At 46.7% G+C, this 20,724-nt stretch overlaps 1 protein-coding gene, 1 long non-coding RNA gene and 1 pseudogene across 4 annotated transcripts in view; 1 reads left to right on the top strand and 2 right to left on the bottom strand.

Annotated features, from left to right (window-relative positions):
- The window catches only part of Gm33725, a 15,562-nt gene extending 8,608 nt beyond the window's left edge, over positions 1-6,954 (bottom strand). For all 3 annotated transcript variants that reach the window (XR_373761.4, XR_373760.4, XR_001779583.2), the window contains exon 1: positions 6,621-6,954. This is a non-coding gene — a long non-coding RNA (predicted gene, 33725). The remainder of the gene's footprint in view (positions 1-6,620) is intronic.
- Positions 6,925-14,603, top strand: Srp9 (signal recognition particle 9). The gene is made up of 3 exons (NM_012058.3): positions 6,925-7,163; positions 10,872-10,940; positions 13,524-14,603. The coding sequence occupies exons 1-3, from the start codon at positions 7,092-7,094 to the stop codon at positions 13,641-13,643; spliced, it is 261 nt and encodes an 86-aa protein (NP_036188.1). The 5' UTR covers positions 6,925-7,091; the 3' UTR covers positions 13,644-14,603.
- On the bottom strand, positions 9,594-10,377 carry Gm17968 (predicted gene, 17968; annotated as a pseudogene).
- Positions 14,604-20,724: the final 6,121 nt, after the last annotated feature.

A 20,724-nucleotide genomic window follows, 5' to 3' on the forward strand; every position in this document is an offset into this window, starting at 1 on the left:
AAGTCTGGGGTTAGCCCAGGACCTGGCAGTTCAGAGAAGAGGTCTAGACTCAGTACTAATCCAGGCATCCTAGAGCACAGTAGGTAAAACTAATGGCTGCTACCTTGGGATTCCAATGCCTAAGGGAGGCAGGGAAGGCTACCATGGAGCCAGGGCAATTTTCCCTGAGGGCAAAACAAAACTCTGGAACAGAAATGACCATCTTATAATGACCAAGCCAGCTCAGTCAGTCGACGGATTCTCCGGGGAGGGAACGAGGATCAAAACGCAAATATGACCACTAGACAACACTGTAGCATGACCCAGCCTGTTCTGAGGCTGAAGCAGGTTTAATTTTGCCCAGTCTGCTTTTATACCATTTTAAGCACGTGCAAATAATATGGTCAGTTCTAGGTTAAGGAACAAACAAGGCAATAAACACAAATAGTCAAGGGACAAACAAGACAATAAACAAAGTCCCTTGATCAATGTTTCCAGTGGCTTATCTGAATGTCCAAGATAACAGAAATGCCACATTCTTCTGCTGAGGTTACCTTGAGCTTTGTATTAGCCCAATGTTAATATTCTTATCTGAGACTATTTCCTGGTCTTAACCTAAAGTCAAATTCTTGCCTGGAGCCTACTTCCGTGTCCTGGCCCAATGTTTCTTGTAAAGTTTTTAGAAGCGGCCCCCCAAGCTCTCCTCATTATAGAACACTGTAATGTGATTTCCGGATGCAGGTAAGATTTGTGACGATATTAACTGTGAAGACGGAGGAAAGCCCCATCCTCAGTATAATAGCAAGAGTAAGGGCATAACGAGGGGCCATAACTACAGATAAGTAGTGACTTCAGTCTAGAAATAGTCTGAAGTGAATGAATTTCCTAGAGTGGGTTGGATCACATAGAATGTGGATGGAATAAGAGAAGAGAGCTGGCGGGTGTGGTGGCGCATGTCTTTAATCCCAGTACTTGGGAGGCAAGAGGCAGGCGAAGTTTCTGAGTTCGAGGCCAGCCTGGTCTACAGTGAATTCCAGGACAGCCAGGGATACACAGAGAAACCCTGTCTCAAACAAACAACAAGAACAAAAGACAGCCTAATTGATTTGCTCCTAGTGATTGGCTCCTAAGGCTTTCTGCATCTCAAGAGAAGAGAGCTTACAAAATTAAACCACAAAACTGAGGAAGGTGAGGGAGAAAGGAAGACCTTGGCTGCCTGTTAGGGTCTATAGGTGCTTGCGATGGTAAATCTTCATTTTCAGCTGGATGGGGCTTAGAATCACACAGAAATACACTCCTGGGTATGACTAGGAGGGTGTTTTCAGGGTAGACCCTCCTTGAATGTGGGCAGCTCCATCCCCTAGGCTGTAGTCTTAGGTAGGAAGGAAGAAGTCAGCCGAACACCAGCATTCATCTGTCTTTGCTTCATGACTGTGGATATAATTAATATGAGTGAGTAGCTGCCTCACTCTCCTGTTGCCATAACGTCCTGATCATGATGGGCTGGATCCTCAAATTCTGAGCCACAATACATGTTTCCTTCCTTAAGTTGCTTTTCTCTGGTATTTCTTCACAGCGAAGTAGAAAATTAATAATGTTTGAAAGTGGATTTCTCCTGGATCTCCATGGGATAGGGATCCATCTTCAAGAGGCTGAAAAGAGTAGGCCCTTGGAGTTTTTAGGAATGGAGCTATCTTTCAACTCTAAGCAGATGAATCCATAATGCTAGACCTTGTAGCTTGAGTACAATTAGAGACACAAGTAAGACTTGGTAAGGTTTATTTATGTTGGGGATTGGTGCTAATGCTTTGTCTTATTTAGGCTTTCAAAAAGCTGTGCTCCCAGACCTGAGGGTTCCTGCTCCTGGTTGGCTTCCATTGCTAATAAAGAATTGCTGAAGTGGGGCATGGTGGCACACGCCTTTAATCCCAGCACTCCGGAGGCAGAGGCAGGCAGATTTCTGAGTTCGAGGCCAGCCTGGTCTACAAAGTGAGTTCCAGGACAGCCAGGACTATACAGAGAAACCCTGTCTCAAAAAACAAACAAACAAACAAACAGAATTTCTGTGGGCAGAAAGACAGAGGTGGCCTTTTAGATTTTGGAGAATCACCATGACCCAGAGGGAGAAAGATCAGATGTAAGAGCTGCAGAAAGAAAGCAACCAGTCAAGTAAGATTTCAGGAAAATGGCTGTAGCAGCCACTCCTGATTGGGCCTGGGGTAGCAGAGATGAAATGTTGATTTAACAAGTGACTCAGGAAAGTTGGAGGGGAGAATATATGCTAGCCGCAGGGAGGATTAGAAATGCCCAGCCACTGAGCTAGTCAAGGCTAGTCGAAATTAGCTGGCATATCATTCACGAATCCAGAGAGCTTGTGTGTGTGTGTGTGTGTGTGTGTGTGTCCAGCAGGAGGCCAAAGCGGTTTAACTAATTTACTGCTACAGGTATAGGCCAAACAGCTTCAGGTAGTCTTTTATTCCGTGGAAAGGGTTTTTAAGTAACCCTATTCCCTGGATTAATGCAAGGGTAAAATCCAGAAAAACTAAGGTTTAAGCTAGAGGCTGCATATACTCTGTATTCAGTGGTGACGCCTGTACGACTACCAGAATATAATCTACTGAGATTGATAACAATCTTCAGGATTTAATAAGAAGCGGTCAACATGGAGAAAGTTGTACCATAAAGGACTCTGAAAGAGTCAAATGAGTGGTAGTCTTGGGGTAATTTGGGATTTTAAAAGAGAGGTTGAGAGGAGACTATTGAGTTGTCAAGTTGCCAAGACTACTGTCGGGGTGAGCTTGGGAGACGCCGATTAAGAGTTCCAGGAACTCCTCTTTCTACCTTTGCAGAGTACTAACGGTGCCGGGTGGTGTGAACATATTGGTAATGAAATCTGGACCATTATCAGACTGTAGGTACTGGAAAAGCCCAAAGCAAGAAATGAAGTGTCTGTAAGGATGCTGACGACCTCTGAGACACTTTCTTCTTGGTGGGAAATGCCTTTGTCTATCCAGAGAGGGCACTCAGTGGGTATCTGCTTCCTTTGCATGGGTGCATATAAGTAAAATTCGCTTGCCAACTTTCTTCCTGTACTGAGGGAGCGTGGTTTCTCTACGCTGCACACAAGTATAGGGGGAGCAGGTTTAAGCCCCACCCCCCATTGGCCTCCCAAGTAGGGCAGGCTTTAGAGACACATCACAATGTCTAAGGAACACTGTGTCTATGAAGACAGGCTCTATTAGAACTTGGAGGGATTTCGCCCTCAAATATATGGCCCAATAAGAAGGGCTTTCACTGGGAGGATCCAGAGAGCAGCAGTCTGTTTTCTGGGCTTTGTAACTCTGTCTCTGAAGTGATTGTGAAACCCTGGTCTTGGGACCTAGGAGGACGGGATCGGGATTGGGAATTTAGACAGTCTGCGGTAAAGGCTCAGCTGCCTGTTTAGCCTGCTTGGGTGTTCCCATGAGAGATGTCCGAGTGGCCATTTTAGTGGGCTTTGAGATGCATAAGCCCATCTGAATTAGAGTCTGGGTGGCTTCTAGAGTGGTCCGAACCTCAGGAGCATGTTTACCCAAGCTGTTACAGGCAGTAAAGAGGCCCCTTTCTCTCCAGATGGCTACACGGGTGTGGGTTACATAGAAATCACAGGATGAATCTGTGTGAATCTCATTCTTGCTCCAAGCTAGAGGGCTCTGGTGAGGGTAATTAGTTCTGCTCTTGGGGCTGATGTGAAGTCACTTGGAATGATCCAGATTCTATGCTCTTTGTGAAGTTCACTACTGCATACTCTGAATGTCCCTGTCTTATATCCATAAAACAGCTACTATTCATGAACCAGGTAGCCTCAGCTTGGGAAAGTAGAGAGAGGAGCTTGTAGACCTGGGTTAGTGTAGTGGGAAGGATTATTTTCTCTCACAGCCCTTGGGATTAGTGTACCAAGCGCTCTTCGCACCGCTGTGACATCATGGCAGACAAAAGCCACCTAAGGAAGGAAAAGCAGATGGCTCAGTGTGGGGTGGGTGCAGGAGTGTGCGGTGACTGGTCACACTGCTTCCAGTCAGGATGTAGAGAGGTGGATGCTGGTGCTCAGCTCACAGTCTCCTTTTATGGCCCAGGGCCCCAGCCCATGGGATGGAGCCACCACATTTCAGATGGATCTTTCCACGCCAATTAACCTAATCTAGAAACTCTCTCACAAACATAGCCAGTCGTTTGTCTGCTAAATGAAAATCAATATTATAGTAAGGTTTGACTGTAGGGTTGTAAAACGAAAGGGTTTGTAGTAACTTCCGAAGCCTGGTTCTCTTGACTCTGCCTTGGAGAGATAAGCAAGGGGGCTTTGAGGACTCCAACATTTTGATTAAACCCCAACACTATGCCCTTTGACTTGTACAGGTGTGAAAGAGGGAATATTAAGATTTGTTGGAAAAAAAATATTTGCTGGGACCAATCTAAAAGAGGTAGGGTTAGAGGGTGTGAACATGATCAAGGCACATTGTGGACATGTGTGAAGATGTCATAACGAAACTCATTGTTATGTACACTGCTAAAAATGTTTACAAACTCCTCTTCCAAGAAGGCCTTTCTGCTGGACTGTCCTTTGTCTCGTCTCGTTTGTTTCTGCTCTTCAGCGTCCCCATAGCCCCTGCAATATGTCCCTTGTTCTAAGGGAATAGAAGCCTTCTTCTGAAGCTAATCTTATTCACAAGTGACTTTAACCTTCGTAGAGATGACTCAGCTAACCACCCAGCCTCCTGGGAACTTGAGCTGTAAAGCCCTAATGTTTGAGCAGACCTTCAAGCATCCCCCGGGAGGCTGACTTCAGAGTCCCTTTGTTTCACCCCCTTTAAAAAAAATCAAAATAATTGCTATCTATTTAGCCCAGGTACCATGATGGCCTCTTGCTAGGACTGCCATCATTCTTGTTTCTTTCTTCCTTTCTTTTCTTTGCTTATTTCTTTTTTTAAAAAGATTTATTTAGGGGGGCTGGTGAGATGGCTCAGTGGGTAAGAGCACCCGACTGTTCTTTCGAAGATCCGGAGTTCAAATCCCAGCAACCACATGGTGGCTCACAACCATGTGTAAGGAGTGTCTGAAGACAGCTACAGTGTACTTACATATAATAAATAAATAAATCTTAAAAAAAAAGGACTGAAGGTTTGTCCCAGAGACTGCTCAATGTTTAAAAAAAAAAAGATTTATTTATTTATTTATTTATTTATTTATTTATTATGAGTATGCTGTTGCTGTCTTGAGACACACCGGAGGAGGGCATCGGATCTAATTACAGGTGGTTGTAAGGCACCATGTGGTTGCTGGGATTTGAACTCAGGACCTTTGGAAGAGTAGTCGGTGCTCTTAACTGCTGAGGCATCTCTCCAGCCCTGCTTGTTTATTTCTAAGTAGCCCAGTTTGGCCTTGGACTAAATAGCTGGGACTTTCCGCAAACTCATGACATAAAAAAAGAAAAAGAAAGAGCAAAAGAAAAAAAGGAAGGAAGGAAAGAAGGAAGAAAAGAGAAAGAAAATGAATGAAAGGAAAGAAAAGAGAAAAAATGAAAGAAAGAAAAAGAAAGAGAAAGAAGGAAAAAGAAAAGAAGTCGGGCAGGGGTGGCGCACGCCTTTAATCCCAGCACTTGGGAGGCAGAGGCAGGCGGATTTCTGAGTTCAAGGCCAGCCTGGTCTACAGAGAGAGTTCCAGGACAGCCAGGGATACACAGAAAAACCCTGTCTTGAAAAACAAACAAACAAACAAACAAACAAAGAAGAAAGAAAGAAAAAGAAAAGAAAAAGATAGGGAAGAGGAAGGCAAGATGGGGAGGAGAATGTGGCTAAGTTCAGTGGCAGAGACCTTGTCTAGAATGCACAATCCTTAGCACTGAAAACCCAAAACAATACAAGACAAAACAAAACAAAAAACCCAACAAAACTGTTTAAAGCTGATCAATGGGGGCTGGTGAGAGGGCTCAGGGTTAAGAGCACTGACTGCTCTTCCAGAGGTCATGAATGAGTTCAAATCCCAGCAACCACATGGTGGCTCACAACCATCTGTAATGAGAAACAAAAAATAAAAACAACAACAGCAACAACAACAACAAACCTTTGGGCCCGGATTGAGGAGGGGCAGAGCAAGATGGAGAAGGGAAGGGGGAAAAAGCAGCTCAATGGACAGGGGGATGTAATTTTTAGTAAGAGTAAACATTCGTGGGGCCAGGAGTGAAGACAGAGGAAATGAATTACAAGGAGGCATGAAGAAATTTCTAGAGGTGAAAAATACCCCCATATATTGATTATGACATTAGGCAAGTAGGTATATGCTCTGTGGCTGTGTGACGTGTGTGTATATGTATTTTTTTCAGAATCCATGATCGTATATTCTCAAAGCCGATGTTTACTGCACACATAAACTATATACCCCAATAAAATTTCTTTTAAAAGCTGTCCTGTGTCACACTCTGCCTGAGGGAAAGACTCAAATTTCGTATCCTAGCAGATGCCACAGTGTAGCTTCCTTCTCTCTGTGCTTCTTCTCTTCCTCCATTCCCTTGAACACTACTGTTCCTCTTAAGTACACGTACACTGCAGATCTTAAATGTGCCTAGAGGTCTCGCCCTTCTCTACTCCCTATTCAGTTTGTCTCACCTCTGGGAGCCTTGCTCCTTTTTGTTCCACTGACCCGATACAAAAGTCTACCACAGAAAGTTTTTGGTTGCGCGTCCGTTATGTCTCCCCAACTCCTTGATTAGGCTTTGAGTGTGACAGCTGCGCCTTGTCATCACCACGACTGTGACTTGGGTACCAGGTCACAGAGCTCCTTAGTCTTTGGAAAGGCAGCACAGGCACTATCCCCTCCAGCCCTGCAGGCGGCGCTGTGGCAGCCGCCCTCTCCTCTCCCGACCTCTCAGAGCGGAGGCCCCGCCCCCCGACATCACGCCTCCTGCCCATTGGACAGGCGCGCGGCCGAGGCTGGCCAATGGCGTGAGCGCTCGTGAGCCTCCGTCTTTGCGCCGCCGGAGTGCAGCGCTGTGGGCGGTTGCGGGAGAGCGGCGGGCCGCCGGGGCGACAGCGCCGTGACTCGCTTCGCGGCCTTGTTCCTCGCTGCCTGAAGCCACGATGCCTCAGTTCCAGACCTGGGAGGAGTTCAGCCGGGCGGCCGAGAAGCTCTACCTGGCGGACCCCATGAAGGTGAGTCGCTGCAGGGACCGCCCTGGGGCCCGGGGCTTCTCTACCCTTGGCGCGGCCTGAGCACGCCCAGGAAACAGTCGGCCCACCCGGTGCCACTGTCCCTTCGTCTGCTTCCGACTGACCCGGAGACCCAGTGACCCAGCGAGGCGACCCCAGCAGCTACAGGCAGGGCGGTTTCCGCAGCGCCGGACCCCACAGCGGCCTGCACCCGGGGGAGCTCCTAACTTCCGCTCGGGATCTGGTTGGTTTACGTGTCGCTGAGTGGGCTCCTCCCCCTGCACCGTCGCTTTCCTGTCCGTCGCTTAGTTTAGTGCCCCTTTCCTTTCCTACCCAGACCCGAGAGTACCAGCTTATAAAATGGTGCTACTGTACGTCCCAGTTAGGAAGCACCTGCTCTACTTTTTTTTTTTTTTTTTTGGATAGTGGGGATTTTTAGTCTTTTCCTGGACCAGTTGAAACATGGAGACTGTTTGCACTCTCACGTTAGACATAAATGTTTGCAAGCGGTTTCATTCCCCAAAGCAAACTACCCAGTCCCATCTCAGCAGTTCAGAACAAGTTCCGGGAGGGGGACACAAAGGTCAGCTTCATCATTCCTTAAAGGATTGTTGAAGGTATGGTAGACGCATGTTTTATGAATATACACGTTAAGGAAAAAGAAAACAAAAACAAAAAAACCGATGAGCAGCTAACAATCTCAAGAACCCGGGCTCAGTGCATAACACGAACTCTGTGTGTGTGTGTGTGTATCATAATGAGACTGCAGAGACACTCAGCATGCAGAACTCACTTAAGGATGGAAAGAGGGAATCTACTCCTTAAATTTGCCCTCTGACCACACATCTCTCACACTAACATGTACACACACAGACACACACATGTAAGTAAAAATCAAAAATATATTGGTACTGGCAGCTTGCGGTGGCAGTACTTACTACAGGATTTTACAGGGAGCATCTTTTACTTTTGGTTGTGAGCATAGCCTTTAGCAGCTAAGCCATCTCTCCAAGCCCACAGGAAGCATCTTTTAAGAAGGTCAGTCCATTAATTCTTACGTATGTCAGTGTTTGCTTGTGCACATGGGGTGCCTGCCCTGCTGGGGTCAGAAGAGGGCATTGAATCCCCGGGAAATGGAGTTAGGCATGGGTGTGAGCCACCTTGTGGGTGCTGGGAGCCAAATCTGTGTCTACCTGCATTAGAACCACAGGAAGACCAGAGTAGACAGTAGAACATTCGGAACCATCCTTGTGTATTTTTAAGCTCCTATCTTCTCATGCGTCCTAGATGGGCCTCATTAATGTCCTGTGGAGATGAGAGTGATCTTGAACTCTGGGTGTTAGCTCCCCCGGCCCTTCTTTTTATTTCTCAGGAACTCAGAGATCCGCCTGCCTCTGCCTCCCGAGTGCTGGGATTAAAGGCGTGTGCCACCACACCCGGCTGCAGGCTCCCTTTTTAAGGCAACATTTAAAACTAATGATCTTATTAAAGTGATAATAAATGGCTAGGTAGATTAGGTATTTTTGAAATTGTGTAGTTTGTGACAGTGGTGGCTTCTTGTATGTACTTTCATGTGGTTCATTTCCTCAGTTGGGCAGTGTGCTGTAAGGTGGTATAAGGTTTGTCCAGAAGGGCCTGATACTGACAACAGTATACAGTGTCTGCATTTAGTAAAGAGACTGTAGATACACCAGCACACATTGAGTGACTATTTGAAGATGTAGTTGCGGGGCCAGTGAAAGTAGAAGTGTCAGGGAGTTGTGATGAGAAGGAGACACAGAGGAGGAGCTGGCCAGATCTGTCCAGGAGAAAATCCTTGTGGCCTCCAAACTTAAGTATAAACCCTGGATCTGAACTCCAGTCCATTCTGGTCCTCGTAGGGCTAACGAAGACAGTTTGTTGGTCTCTAGGATTTGTGTGCGGGAATTCTGCTTTCTGTACCCAGCACATTCAGTGTGGAACCAATGTACCTTTTCACCCTTTACTCTTCCCTTTATGGCTTGAACTGAAATGCTGTTGCTGGTGAGCTGAAAGAGCCCGTGGTTGCTCTGTCTTCCTTTTAGTCCCTCCCTTACGTTTCTGCTACCGTGGTCTGAGAATACCGACACTGCCGTGTCCTCTGCTTAAAACCAGTTCTTCATTGATTACTGAATGAAGTCCTGACTCCCAGTCGCACTGTCTTGATTCAGTCATTCTGGCTTCAGACTTGGTGAAGCCATAGATACATCAGCTCTTTGTTCAGAGTGCTTATACTTTCTTCAGCCTTCTCTATATGAAAACAAAACATGTATTTTCAAAGCCACATCCCAAGAAAAGTGGTTCTTGGCCTCTTTTTCCTTTAGCACTTTTACCAGTATTTTTCTTTATAGGACTTTTTTTTTTTAAATAGACTTAATTCACTTTATTTTTCTTGTATAAAAACCCTCATATGATAGCCACAGATGGAACCTGGGTCCTCTGAACAGATACTCCAGTGTGGGTTTTCACAAGGTGGCCAGTGAATTCCTGATAAAGAGACTTGAATAACAAAGTTTCTTTCCAGAGGTCAGGGGTCAGGTAGCTGTAGGTCTTGGAGGTTGCACCACTGGTGGCCTTGGCAGTGTTATCCAGGGTGGCAGTGCAGCCCCTGGCTGATTAATGGCACTTATCAATATTGGCCATCATTAGTAGTTTTTTGGGCACAGGAGCAGAGACAATGCCAGTGCTTCTGGGGGCAGAAATAAGATGCACCAGCACAGAGCCACAGTGGCCTGTCACCTTGCATGGGACATTGTGGGGCTTGCTAGTCTTGTTCCCCAGTAGCCTCTCCAAATAGGGACAATGGAGAGCTTGGCCAAGATGGCGGCCCCTAGATGGCTGTGGGTTCCTCCTTGGAGCATGGAACACCAAGACCAACATGACCATTGTAGTTCCCAGTAGTGTCAAAAGCCTTGAACCTGTCCACCGGCCGCCAAGCGTCTGTTTCTGTATGAGCAGGGTTTTAGAACCTCCCTTGAGGGAGGGATGTGCTCAGGGAAGATGAGTAGTCTGGGAGCTCCACGACTTGGTCCTCATGTCCTTACCTTGGTGACGGGGACCCACTCCTTGTCTTGGCTTTGCCTCCAAGAGCTCCCTGGCCTCGTCTGATCACAGCCCCCACGGCTGCCAGATCACTGCCTCCACCTCTTACTCCTGGCCCCAGGTCCTCCATGCCTCCTGGGGTTCCAGGATCATCTCCATTTCCCGAATAAGAGGCTGCCTTTCTAGGACCTTTATTTTAATTCACTCTGTTTTGTATTGATTATTTTGGTTGTTGAATTAAAAGTTCTTAACTAGACAGGAACCTTGACCTTTTTGTCTCTGTGACTCTATTGAAATGGATGCTTATTTTGAACTGTAACAGTATTTTTTATCTAACAGTTAAAATCCTTCAGGTTGCCACACTGAACTAACTTTAAGTTTGTGGGGCTTTGGGAAGTGTAGGGAGCAGGGAAAGGCTGGTGATTCTTGGTGTTTGTTTTTGTTTTGCTTTGTTTTGTTGGGGGGTGTTGGTTTTGTTTTTGTTTTTGTTTTTCTGAGACAGGGTTTCTCTGTCTAGCCCTAGTAGCTATCCTGGAATTCACTCTAGACCAGGCTGGCCTCAAACTCAGGCCTGCCTCTGCTGGGATTAAAGGTGTGTGCCACCAGTGCCCTCTGTCTGTTGCTGCTTTTAAATAAGTATTTTTATTGCAGGTACGGGTGGTTCTCAAATACAGGCATGTTGATGGGAATTTGTGTATCAAAGTAACGGATGATCTAGTTGTAAGTATACACTTTTACTTGTTGGGTCGGGGGATTTGAGTTGACTACTTGTTTGAGGTTGTTCATGTAGAGTCTGCAGATGACCTACTAGGTGCATGCGTCCCACATGGAAGAACTTGGTTCTAAAGTTCTTCTTTTAGACTCAACAAATAACGAACTTGCTCCATGAAGACAGTGTGTCAGCTGTGGCTCAGTAGACCTTCTTCAGACCTGGCCAGAGAAACAAGACAAACTGAGTAGGTTTCCTTCTCATGGGAAGAAGCAAATGATTATATAGAGTCTTTGTTTTTGGGACAGGTTCTGTCTGTTTTCCTGGCTGTCCATGAACTCAGTATGTAGTAGACCAGGCCGGCCTCGAACTCAGAGTGCTATTATCAACATATACTACCATGCTTTGCTCTGTAAATGATGACAAACAGAGCCAGGGACTCGTTACTGTCCGTCTGTCTGTCTGCCTCCCCCCCTCCCTGTGCAGCCCTCCACTGGTACTGCTCCTTGTGTGAGCTCCTCCGTGCTGTGATCTCTAGCTCTTTGCTCTTATCACCTCCTGTTCCTTTTTTGTGGTGTGAAGACCATTCTCTGATTTTCTAGCCCTGGTAGCTCTACTTTATGTTGCCTTTGCTTTTCTGTGTTCCCCCTCTGCTAATTATTAGATGTTTCTATTGTGTTTTATAACAAAGGAAAAAGAGCCAAGGATGTGTTTGATAAGAGGCGCGGTATGGTGAGGTGGGAGGGGTGCCTCGGCGGGCCCATGCTGAAGTTTCCCTTCCCCCTGAGAGACCAGCCATAGGACAGGTATAGTGTAGAATAGTGTATTTAGGGCATGGGAAAGGGAGTTGGGAAGGGAGTAGAGACAGAAGGGGGTGGGGGAAGGAGAGGAGAGGCTGGCCAGGAACATGTGGGGAAGGAGGAGAGGGGAAGGGGAGAGAGGGAGAAAGAGTTCAGAGAGAAGAGAGGCAGAGAAAGAGAAGGGGCAGAGAGCAAGAGAGAGGAGGGGGCAAACGGCCCCTTTTATAGTAATCCAGCCATATTAGCGGTTGCCATGTAACTGTGGGGTGGAGCCTAGAAGGAATGCTAACAGTTTCCCCATAAATACTGCATTTTACCAGCATTCTGGCCTTGGCTATTCTTCTGAGCAGTTCATTTGATTCCTGCAGTCTGGTGCTTCCTATAGCATGTCTGCTTGGGCATTTATGTATGTGGTCCGTCTTTCTTCTGAGGCTCTGACTAACTCTGAAGTCAGGTAATTTTTCTTCATGCAGCTGTTAGAGTTAGCCTTCCCAGAGTGGATCTTTTCAGCTCTTCCTGCCAGTAGGCATGCTGTCAACCACCTGCCAGAAACCTGGTATCTTAGGGTTTTACTGCTGTGAACAGATACCATGACCAAGTCAAGTCTTATAAAGGACAACATTTAATTGGACCTGGCTTCCAGGTTCAGAGGTTCAGTCCATTATGAAGGTGGGAGCATGGCAGTGTCCAGGCAGGCATGGTGCAGGAGGAGCTGAGAGTTCTACATCTTCACCTGAAGGCTTCCAGGCAGCTAGGATGAGGGTCTTAAAGCCCAAACCTACAGTGACATGCCTACTCCAACAAGGCCACATCTCCTAATAGTGCCACTCCCTGGGCCAAGCACATACAAGCATTCACAGCTGGCATGGCATTTTCCCCTTCCCTTCTCCTGTTATGCCTACTGCTGGTTTACTTGAAAAAGTGGCATTTTGATCCCTTATAATACACATGACACACACACACACACACACACACACACTCTCTCTCTCTCTCTCTCTCTCTCTCTCTCTCTCTTCTCCCCCCCCCCCCCATTCAAGGGTCTTCCACAGCTACACCTGCTGTACTATTGAGCATATCTCTAGCCTGCTGGAATGATTTTTAAAAGTGCAAACTTGATTAATTCCTTTTAAAAAATCCTCTTACTTTTGGTATAGCATTGGAAATGTAAATGAGTTAAATACCTAATAAAAAATGGAAAAAAAAAAATCCTCTTAAACTTCATCCTCATGTCCCCTCTAACGTTTTTTTCTACTTTACTTAAGAGACTATTTTTCTCAAGTTGGAAATCTATAAATATATAAATTCACCTTAATAGTAAAAGTCTTCTTTTGTTTCCTGATACAGGGTCTCATGAGCCCACACTAACCTGACTTGCTGTGTATCTGAGAATAATGTTGAACATTTTGACATTTATTTATTTTAGGTGTTTGGGTATTTTGCTGCATGTCTGTGTGCCAGATGCATGCCTGTGCCTTAGCAAGCCTGAAGAGGGCGCCAGTTCCCTGGAGCTGGAGCTATAGGTGGCTGTAGACAGTGGGACTTAACTTGCAGTGTTTGAGAGTTTTCTAGAAAGTTTCTTTACTTTCCTCTATGGCAATGGCATTTAAAAATAGAAAATTAAGCTAGGATTAAAGAAAAGGGTAAGAAAGCAGTTGCTGGCTGCTCGGTATGGCACCTGAGAGAGCAGAGCAGAATCCGGCAGTAAAGGCTCCCGCGTGTTTGCCTACTCACTGGCTTCTGTCACTACTGCTATCTGGATTTGCTCAGTTTGTGTATCTTTCCTTTCTCTGACAGTGTTTGGTGTACAGAACAGACCAAGCGCAAGACGTAAAGAAGATTGAGAAATTCCACAGTCAGTTAATGCGACTTATGGTGGCCAAGGAATCCCGCAATGTCACTATGGAAACAGAATGAATGGTTTGACATGAAGACGACTGTTCCGTTATTGGGAAGTAATCAGCTTTTGAAACTGAGAGTGTTGGGAAGGATATACTTACGTAATGGAGCTGTCAAAGCCGAGAGACCAGCCTGCGTCCTAAAGTTTGCTTTAGAGAGTAGGAATGTCGGGGTTTCCAGTTAGAAAACCTTTATTTTTGGAAACGGAATAAAAATCTCTTAGAAACTTTTGCAGATAATTTGATGTTGGGCAAATATATATAATTATTTTTTCTGGTAAATTCATGTCAGTAATTTGTTGAAGAGTTAACAAGAAAAGGTCTTTCTAGATTGTGTCTAAGATGAAATAAAATGTAACTTTTGCTGCAGTGGTATGTTTCTTTTGGAGTACAACATGTATGCCGTTTACAACACACACATGGTAACGGGGATCACATGCTCCATGGTGCGCACGATCCTGTGGTGTGAAGAGCAGGTCTGCTTTACCTTTCTTGCCAGGTTCAAACTGTGTTTTTAAATGGAAGGGATTTGTGGCATCCACTTGCTGAGCGGTGAACAGAGCGAGACGCAGTTATGTGTGCACCGGCAGATACTGACACTGATGGCTGACAGTGTGTGCGTCCTTCACGCCGGTGTGCAACGTACGCAGTGTTTACTCAGTGTGGCTCCCGCCTCAGACTGAATTAAAGTATTACTATAGCATGCCTCTCAGAACTGCTAGCTTCCTAATAAACCACAAATCCACCGTTTCTATGTAGCTTGTATTTGTAAAGTCTGAGTTTACCGTCTGAATGTAAAGTTCCGTGTTGTCCGCTCACGACGGAAGTGAAGAAGATACTGCATTCAAGTGTTTTTTGTAAAAGTTTGTCATGGTGAATAACTTGAAATTTTTATTAGTTATAAGAATTTTAGTCTGTTTTAGAGGTCAGTAAATAAAATACAAGCATCCTGGTTTTGTTGAAGTTTTGGATTTCTTGTATAGGTTTCTTTTGTTTCCTTCTCTTTGTTTAGCTAGGGTCTCACTAGCCCTGGTTGTCCTGGAACTCATTGTAGAGGCCAGGCTGGCCTTGAACTTACAGAGATCCACCCTGCTTCTGCCTCCGAGTTGGGACTGAAGGCATGTGCCCCCACAGCTGGGTTGCATGGATTCCCTGACTAGGGCGCACAGCACTAATTTCATCTGAAGTGAATCCAAGGATGCTGCAGGTGAATGTTGCTGATATTTTTCTCATCATCTTTATTGCACGAGTCTCTGAGCTACTTGTTGATGGTAAAATCGTTTTTTTGACTTGGGAAAGTGCAATCAAGTATTGCTTTGTTAGTGTCATGCTCTTTGGCCTTAAGTTTTCTTCCCAGAACTAATGAGAGGAAGGGAGTGTGGCCTTTTTCTCATCACATCTACTTTTTACTACAGCTGGAGCAGCACTTGGGAGGGAAGGGCTTCCGTTTGGCTGAGTCCTTAGAACCCCATAGTAAACTCCAGCAGTCACATCTCCGGAGCTGTGTAGCGTTGTGCCCCAGTCTTTATCTTTCCTCAGCATCTTGGGATGTTGGGATTAACTTGTATGCATGTATTTCAGACATCTGTTTCGTGTCATTTGATCAAAATACAGGGCAGGAACCTCAAATATATTTATATGTAAGTAATTAAAAAAAAACAATAAATAAAATGAGTGCTGAGGAAACTGAAGCTGGAGGATCGAGAGTTCAAGGCCAGCCTTGACTACTTGGCTGCTAATGAAATTGTTCATTAAAAATATCCTCAGGGGGGCCTAGCAAACACAGAAGTGGATGCTCACAGTCAGCTATTGGATGGATCACAGGGCCCCCAATGGAGGAGCTAGAGAAAGTACCCAAGGAGCTAAAGGGATCTGCAACCCTACAGGTGGAACAACATTATGAACTAACCAGTACCCTGGAGCTCTTGACTCTAGCTGCATATGTATCAAAAGATGGCCTAGTCGGCTATCACTGAAAAGAGAGGCCCATTGGACACGCAAACTATATGCCCCAGTACAGGGGAACGCCAGGGCCAAAAAGGGGGAGTGGGTGGGTAGGGGAGTGGGGGTGGGTGGGTATGGGGAACTTTTGGTATAGCATTGGAAATGTAAATGAGCTAAATACCTAATAAAAAATGGAAAAAAAATATCCTCAGGGGACTGGAGAGACAGCTCGGTGATTAAGAGCACTGGCTGCTCTTCCAGAGGCCCTGAGTTCAATTCCCAGCAACCACATGATGGCTCACAACTATCTGTAATCTGATCTGATGCCCTCTTCTGGTGTGTCTGAAGACAGCTACAGAGTGCTCATATACATTAAATACATACATACACACATACATACATACATACATACTTCTTGGGGTTGGGGATTTTGCTCAGTGGAAGGCCCTGGGTTCAGTCCTCAGCTCTGGGAAAATAACAGAATATCTTCAGTTTAATGGATGCCATTTCCACCTCAGTAAGTTGTTTCTGGCAGGAAAGAAAGGAGACACTGCAGTGACTGCCACATGTAGCTAACAGCCTGCACTGGCTGCAGCCATAACTCCCTGCGGGGTCACTCTGACCCAGCTGCCCCATGTCCCAGTGTGACGGGTGCTGGTCTCTGGCCTCTTCTGTCTCCTTCCTTCTCTCCCTCTGTTCCCAGGCATCAGGCCATCTTGCCCCTTCACCAGTTGCTGCCAGCGAGTCTCACACTAACTGTTCCAGCTTTGTCTGCTGTCTGGGAGGCGAGTTAGTGCCCATTTGAATTGCAAAATGTTAGCATTTTCTGCTGAGTGGAAAGTTAGTTGAATTTAAGTTCCTGGGTGTCAGGTGTAAAATGGCATTAGTAATAATACTTACCTCAGTTATGAGGATCAAGTGAATTAATATCAGTGCCTGGCACATAGCAACTCTGTTTAAAATTACTAAATTAGAATGCACTCCATATTTAGGACACGCTTTACTGAATACATTGCAAATGCCTTCCCCATTTCTGTTATAGGTTGTTTGCTGCTGTTGTTGTTTTGGCCTAGGAATACTATTTTGCGTTTCTAGAAATTGATTTGTTTTCTATTTGTGTTTTAACACATTGCCATTCATTTCACTCGTTGCTAAATTCAGTTACTTAATATGACACATTCAATTCTTCAGTGTTGGAAATGAGCCTTAAATGGCTAAAACCAAGGTGTGGCACAGCTGGTCTTCCTGAGGCTGAGAGAAACTTTCCTATCTGCCCACCTGCCTCCCTCCCCCTCCTTCAGTGTGTGTGTGTGTGTGTGATATGTGTGTGTGAGTGGACATTCCACATCTGCCTGGGGAAAGTGGGTAGACATCTTGCAGAGTTGATTTTTTTCCTTCCATCATGTGGATAGTGGACATTGAATTCAGGTTATCAGGTTTGGTGACAACATCTTTACCCACTGAGCCTTCTCTCCCAGCTTTGTGACACAGTCACAGGCTCATGGTGTCACAGCACTGACATTTTTTTTTAAAACCTGTTCTCACATTGATCTCCTTTTGCCTTGTCTCCTTAGAAAGACACTTGTGCCAACCCAGGACAGCCCCAGGATAATCTTGCCTCTTGATCATGAGTTCGTCTTGGCCTATAAAGATGTGGTCACAGGTTCTAGGGCTTAGGATGTCATTAATCTTCTGGGCTATTCAGGCTATCACAGATATCTTTTGTTATAGAGAAACTTTGAAGTTTTGAATCACAGTTGTCCTTTGGAACTTGTGGGACTGCACTTTCAGTTACCAAAATCCACACACACTCAAGTCTTACCTGAGATGGTAAAATATTTGTATATAGGAAAGCTGAGCAATGGCTCCCCAGATTCCCTCTGACTACCCACTTCTGACAGTGCCTGAGCACCCTTGTCCCTCAGGAAGTCACCTGGGCAGTAGGGGAGTTAGGCACAAAGGGCTGCTTGTCAGATATGACCAGTCCACATAGACACACGCAGAACCCAGGTGGTGGGTGGGCACAGGCTCTGAACTGCATAGCCAGGCTTTGAACTCTAGGAACACCAATCGCAGGCTCAGGTAGCCTGGCTGATGACTCTACTGTGGCATAGAACTCTCAGACCTCATGCTTGGCATACAGTGGGCACCTGCCTGACATAGTAGCCCTGCTCAAATGTCCATCATTATTACTGTAGTAACATTTTTATTGCATTTAATTGTGGTTGTGTATTGTGTCGCTATGCCCACACCACCAGGCGTGTGTGGAAGTCACACAGCTTGGAAGAGTTGGCTGTCTACACCATGTAGGCCCCGGGAATTGAACAAAAGTTGTCAGGCTTGGCAGCAGGCACATTTATCCACTGAGCTGTGTCATGAACCTCACTGTCAGCTGCCATTGTAGACGCCTGTCTCCCCACCTCTTTGTGGCCCCCATTGTAGACTTATAGTACTCGCAGTGCTGGACAGGGAGGCGCAGGAGACAGAGCCCTGGGTGGGGACAAAGTATGTTGTTGCCACTTTGTCTTTTTGCAGAGTGGGCCTCAGTCTCTCCCTTGCAAAAGGGATTCAGAAGAGAAGTATTTGCATTGCAGAGAGAAGGTGGGCCCTGCCTGGATGGGAGACAGAAGGGCTGAGCAGGACACTGGTTCTGGGTCTGGGGCAGAAGTGGCATGTGGGGCCGGAAAGGATGCAGGAGGTGGATGGGGACCTTCTCAAATGTCCTGGAGCCCCGGGTTGCTCATCTGGCTCTCCCTCCCTCCAGAGCACTCAGGCCTGCCGATGCTGCTTTCCCCCTGCTGGACTGGTCCTGTCCCAGTACCAGGACCTGCTCTGCTGACACGCATGAAGGATGAATAAAAGGGATGAATCCGGGATCCATTTCAACCTCCAGGGACCTTGGCCTTGGCCAAGTCACTTGCTAAGCTTCCATTTCCTCTCCAGAGAATAAATAGCTGGCATCCCCTGGGACACAGCAGCCGCTTATGTGGTGACAGCAGAAGTGCTGTCATTGATGGTATCATGGGCTATTGGGAAGAGCAGAGAGCAGCTTTCATGCCTTGGTTTCCCCGCAGTCCGGTCATGTTAAACTTGTCTGTCCTGGCCACCCATTCCCACCAACCTTCCACAGTGTCAAGTCCTGAAGGCAGGCACTTCATCCTGCTGTGTCCTCAGGGCCTGGCCCATGGTAAGTGCTTTGTAAAAGTGCCTATTAAATGGATGCATGTGACCAGTGGCCAGCGTCTCACTCAGCCTTTCTCCCTTGAAGCACTTAGAGGAGGACGCTCCGGGGCTGGTCCGAGGACTTAGCATGTAAAGGTGAAGCCGGATGCTCTCAGTTCAGCCCCTAGAACCAGTGTGGTGGAAGAAAAGAACCAACCACCACACAAACGCTCACATACCAATAAAGAAAATGCTTATTCAAAAAAGGTATGCTTACCCTCCAGGACTTAATACAGCAACCCCACTTGGTGGTTGTGTGTGTACATGTGTGCGTGCATGTGTGTATGTGTGCATGTGTGTGTGCTAGTGTTCTTTAGTAAGCTCTTACAAGGTGTTCCCTGCGCTGTCTCAGTATTTTCAGCCTCAGTGGCAGACACCATCTCCTACGACGACGACAACATGAGTAGGTGTGCTGAGGCTTTAAGAAAAGCCATTGGCCGAGAGGCCCCACTTAGAACCCAGGGTTTGAGGGCAGCACAGGACGGTGTCCTTCCAGCCCACATCATCTCCCTTTCTAGTGGGTCACTGCCTCTGAAGCCCACAGTTAATGAGCAGTTAAAACATGTCACTCTGAGAGTCTGGCAACTGAAGCTGGGAACCAGCCGTGATGGCAGACTGAGCAAAGAACCCTGAAAGCCAAAGCCCAAGCTGCGCGAGACTCCCCCTGCTCAGGCTCTGTCGATGGTGGGCAGCAGAGGCGGTGGCGGCGGCGACAGAGGCGGCGGCGGCGGCAGCAGGGAAGCAGAGGTAGCAGAGGAGGAGGAGGCTGCGGCAGCGATGACGGTGAAGTTCAGAGGAATGTGCAACTTCCTAGACAGCTCTCAGAAGAAACTAGGCCTTGGGTCATTGCCCCACCCGCCCTGCAGGCTCCCTCTAAGTAGCTGTTTCCTGGGAACAGTCTCCTCACACCGCATTGGCTCCTGTGGGATATTTATAAGCGACATCAGAATCACGGGTGTTTTTTTCAGATAGCTGGCTTGCAGATGATGATGGTCATACCGAACTTGCTCAGCCTCGAGAAGCCAGGATGGTGGCCAGGCTCCAGTGACCTTCTAACTGGGCGGGAACTTCTTGAGTTCCCATGTGAAGGGCAGGCAGATGCCGTCAGCACCTACTCACAGATGCAGACCTTGAACCTGAGATGTGTAGCCTTACAGACTCCAACCCTCTCTTCATTCAGCTGGGGACCCTAAGGGAGTCCCCCATCTGTTAGCCAGTAGCCCCTAGAATCGAGTGTCAGGTTGCCCTGAAGATTAATGGCCCTAAAGTGCCCCCAGATGAACTCCATAAAGGATGGTGTCGTCACTGAGGGGAAAATGGAAGCCCTTACATTCAGCTCCATAATGCCCTGGGGATAGAGGAAATGAACCCAAAGATTCTATCCATCAGCCTGTGCGACCTCTGCCTCTGGCTTGCCCACACATGTCATCTGAGTGTATTTATGTCACCTTATTAGAGACTACAGCACGAACTGTATTCTTTTAAATCTGCCCTTTAAAAGCTAACGGGTCAGAGAATGAATCGTCTGTAGCAATAAAGCGGTAATATATGATGACTCGGGGAGCAGGCAGATGGCGAAAGACGGCTCTTGTCAGTCCTGGGCTCAGAATGCCGCGTGGGGCTGCCCCTGACCAGAGGACTCAGGAAGATTTGGGGATTGGGAGCGTGTATCCTGGTTGACCTAGGTGAGGTGACAGAACACAGAAAGCAGATCCACGAATCCATGTCAGGTTGCTGTCTATCAGCTTAAACTCCTGCTTCAGGGGATCCAGCGCCCTCTTCTGACCTCCATGAGCACTGCACCAAAATGCACAAACACACAACCCCCCACACATACACATAAATGAAAAATAATATACAACATTTTGTTTGTTTTTGTCTTGTTTTTCGAGACAGGGTTTCTCTGTGTAGCCCTGGCTGTCCTGGAACTCACT

The sequence above is a fragment of the Mus musculus genome, chromosome 1 (genome assembly GCF_000001635.26).
Source record: "Mus musculus strain C57BL/6J chromosome 1, GRCm38.p6 C57BL/6J".
Taxonomy (NCBI): domain Eukaryota; kingdom Metazoa; phylum Chordata; class Mammalia; order Rodentia; family Muridae; genus Mus; species Mus musculus.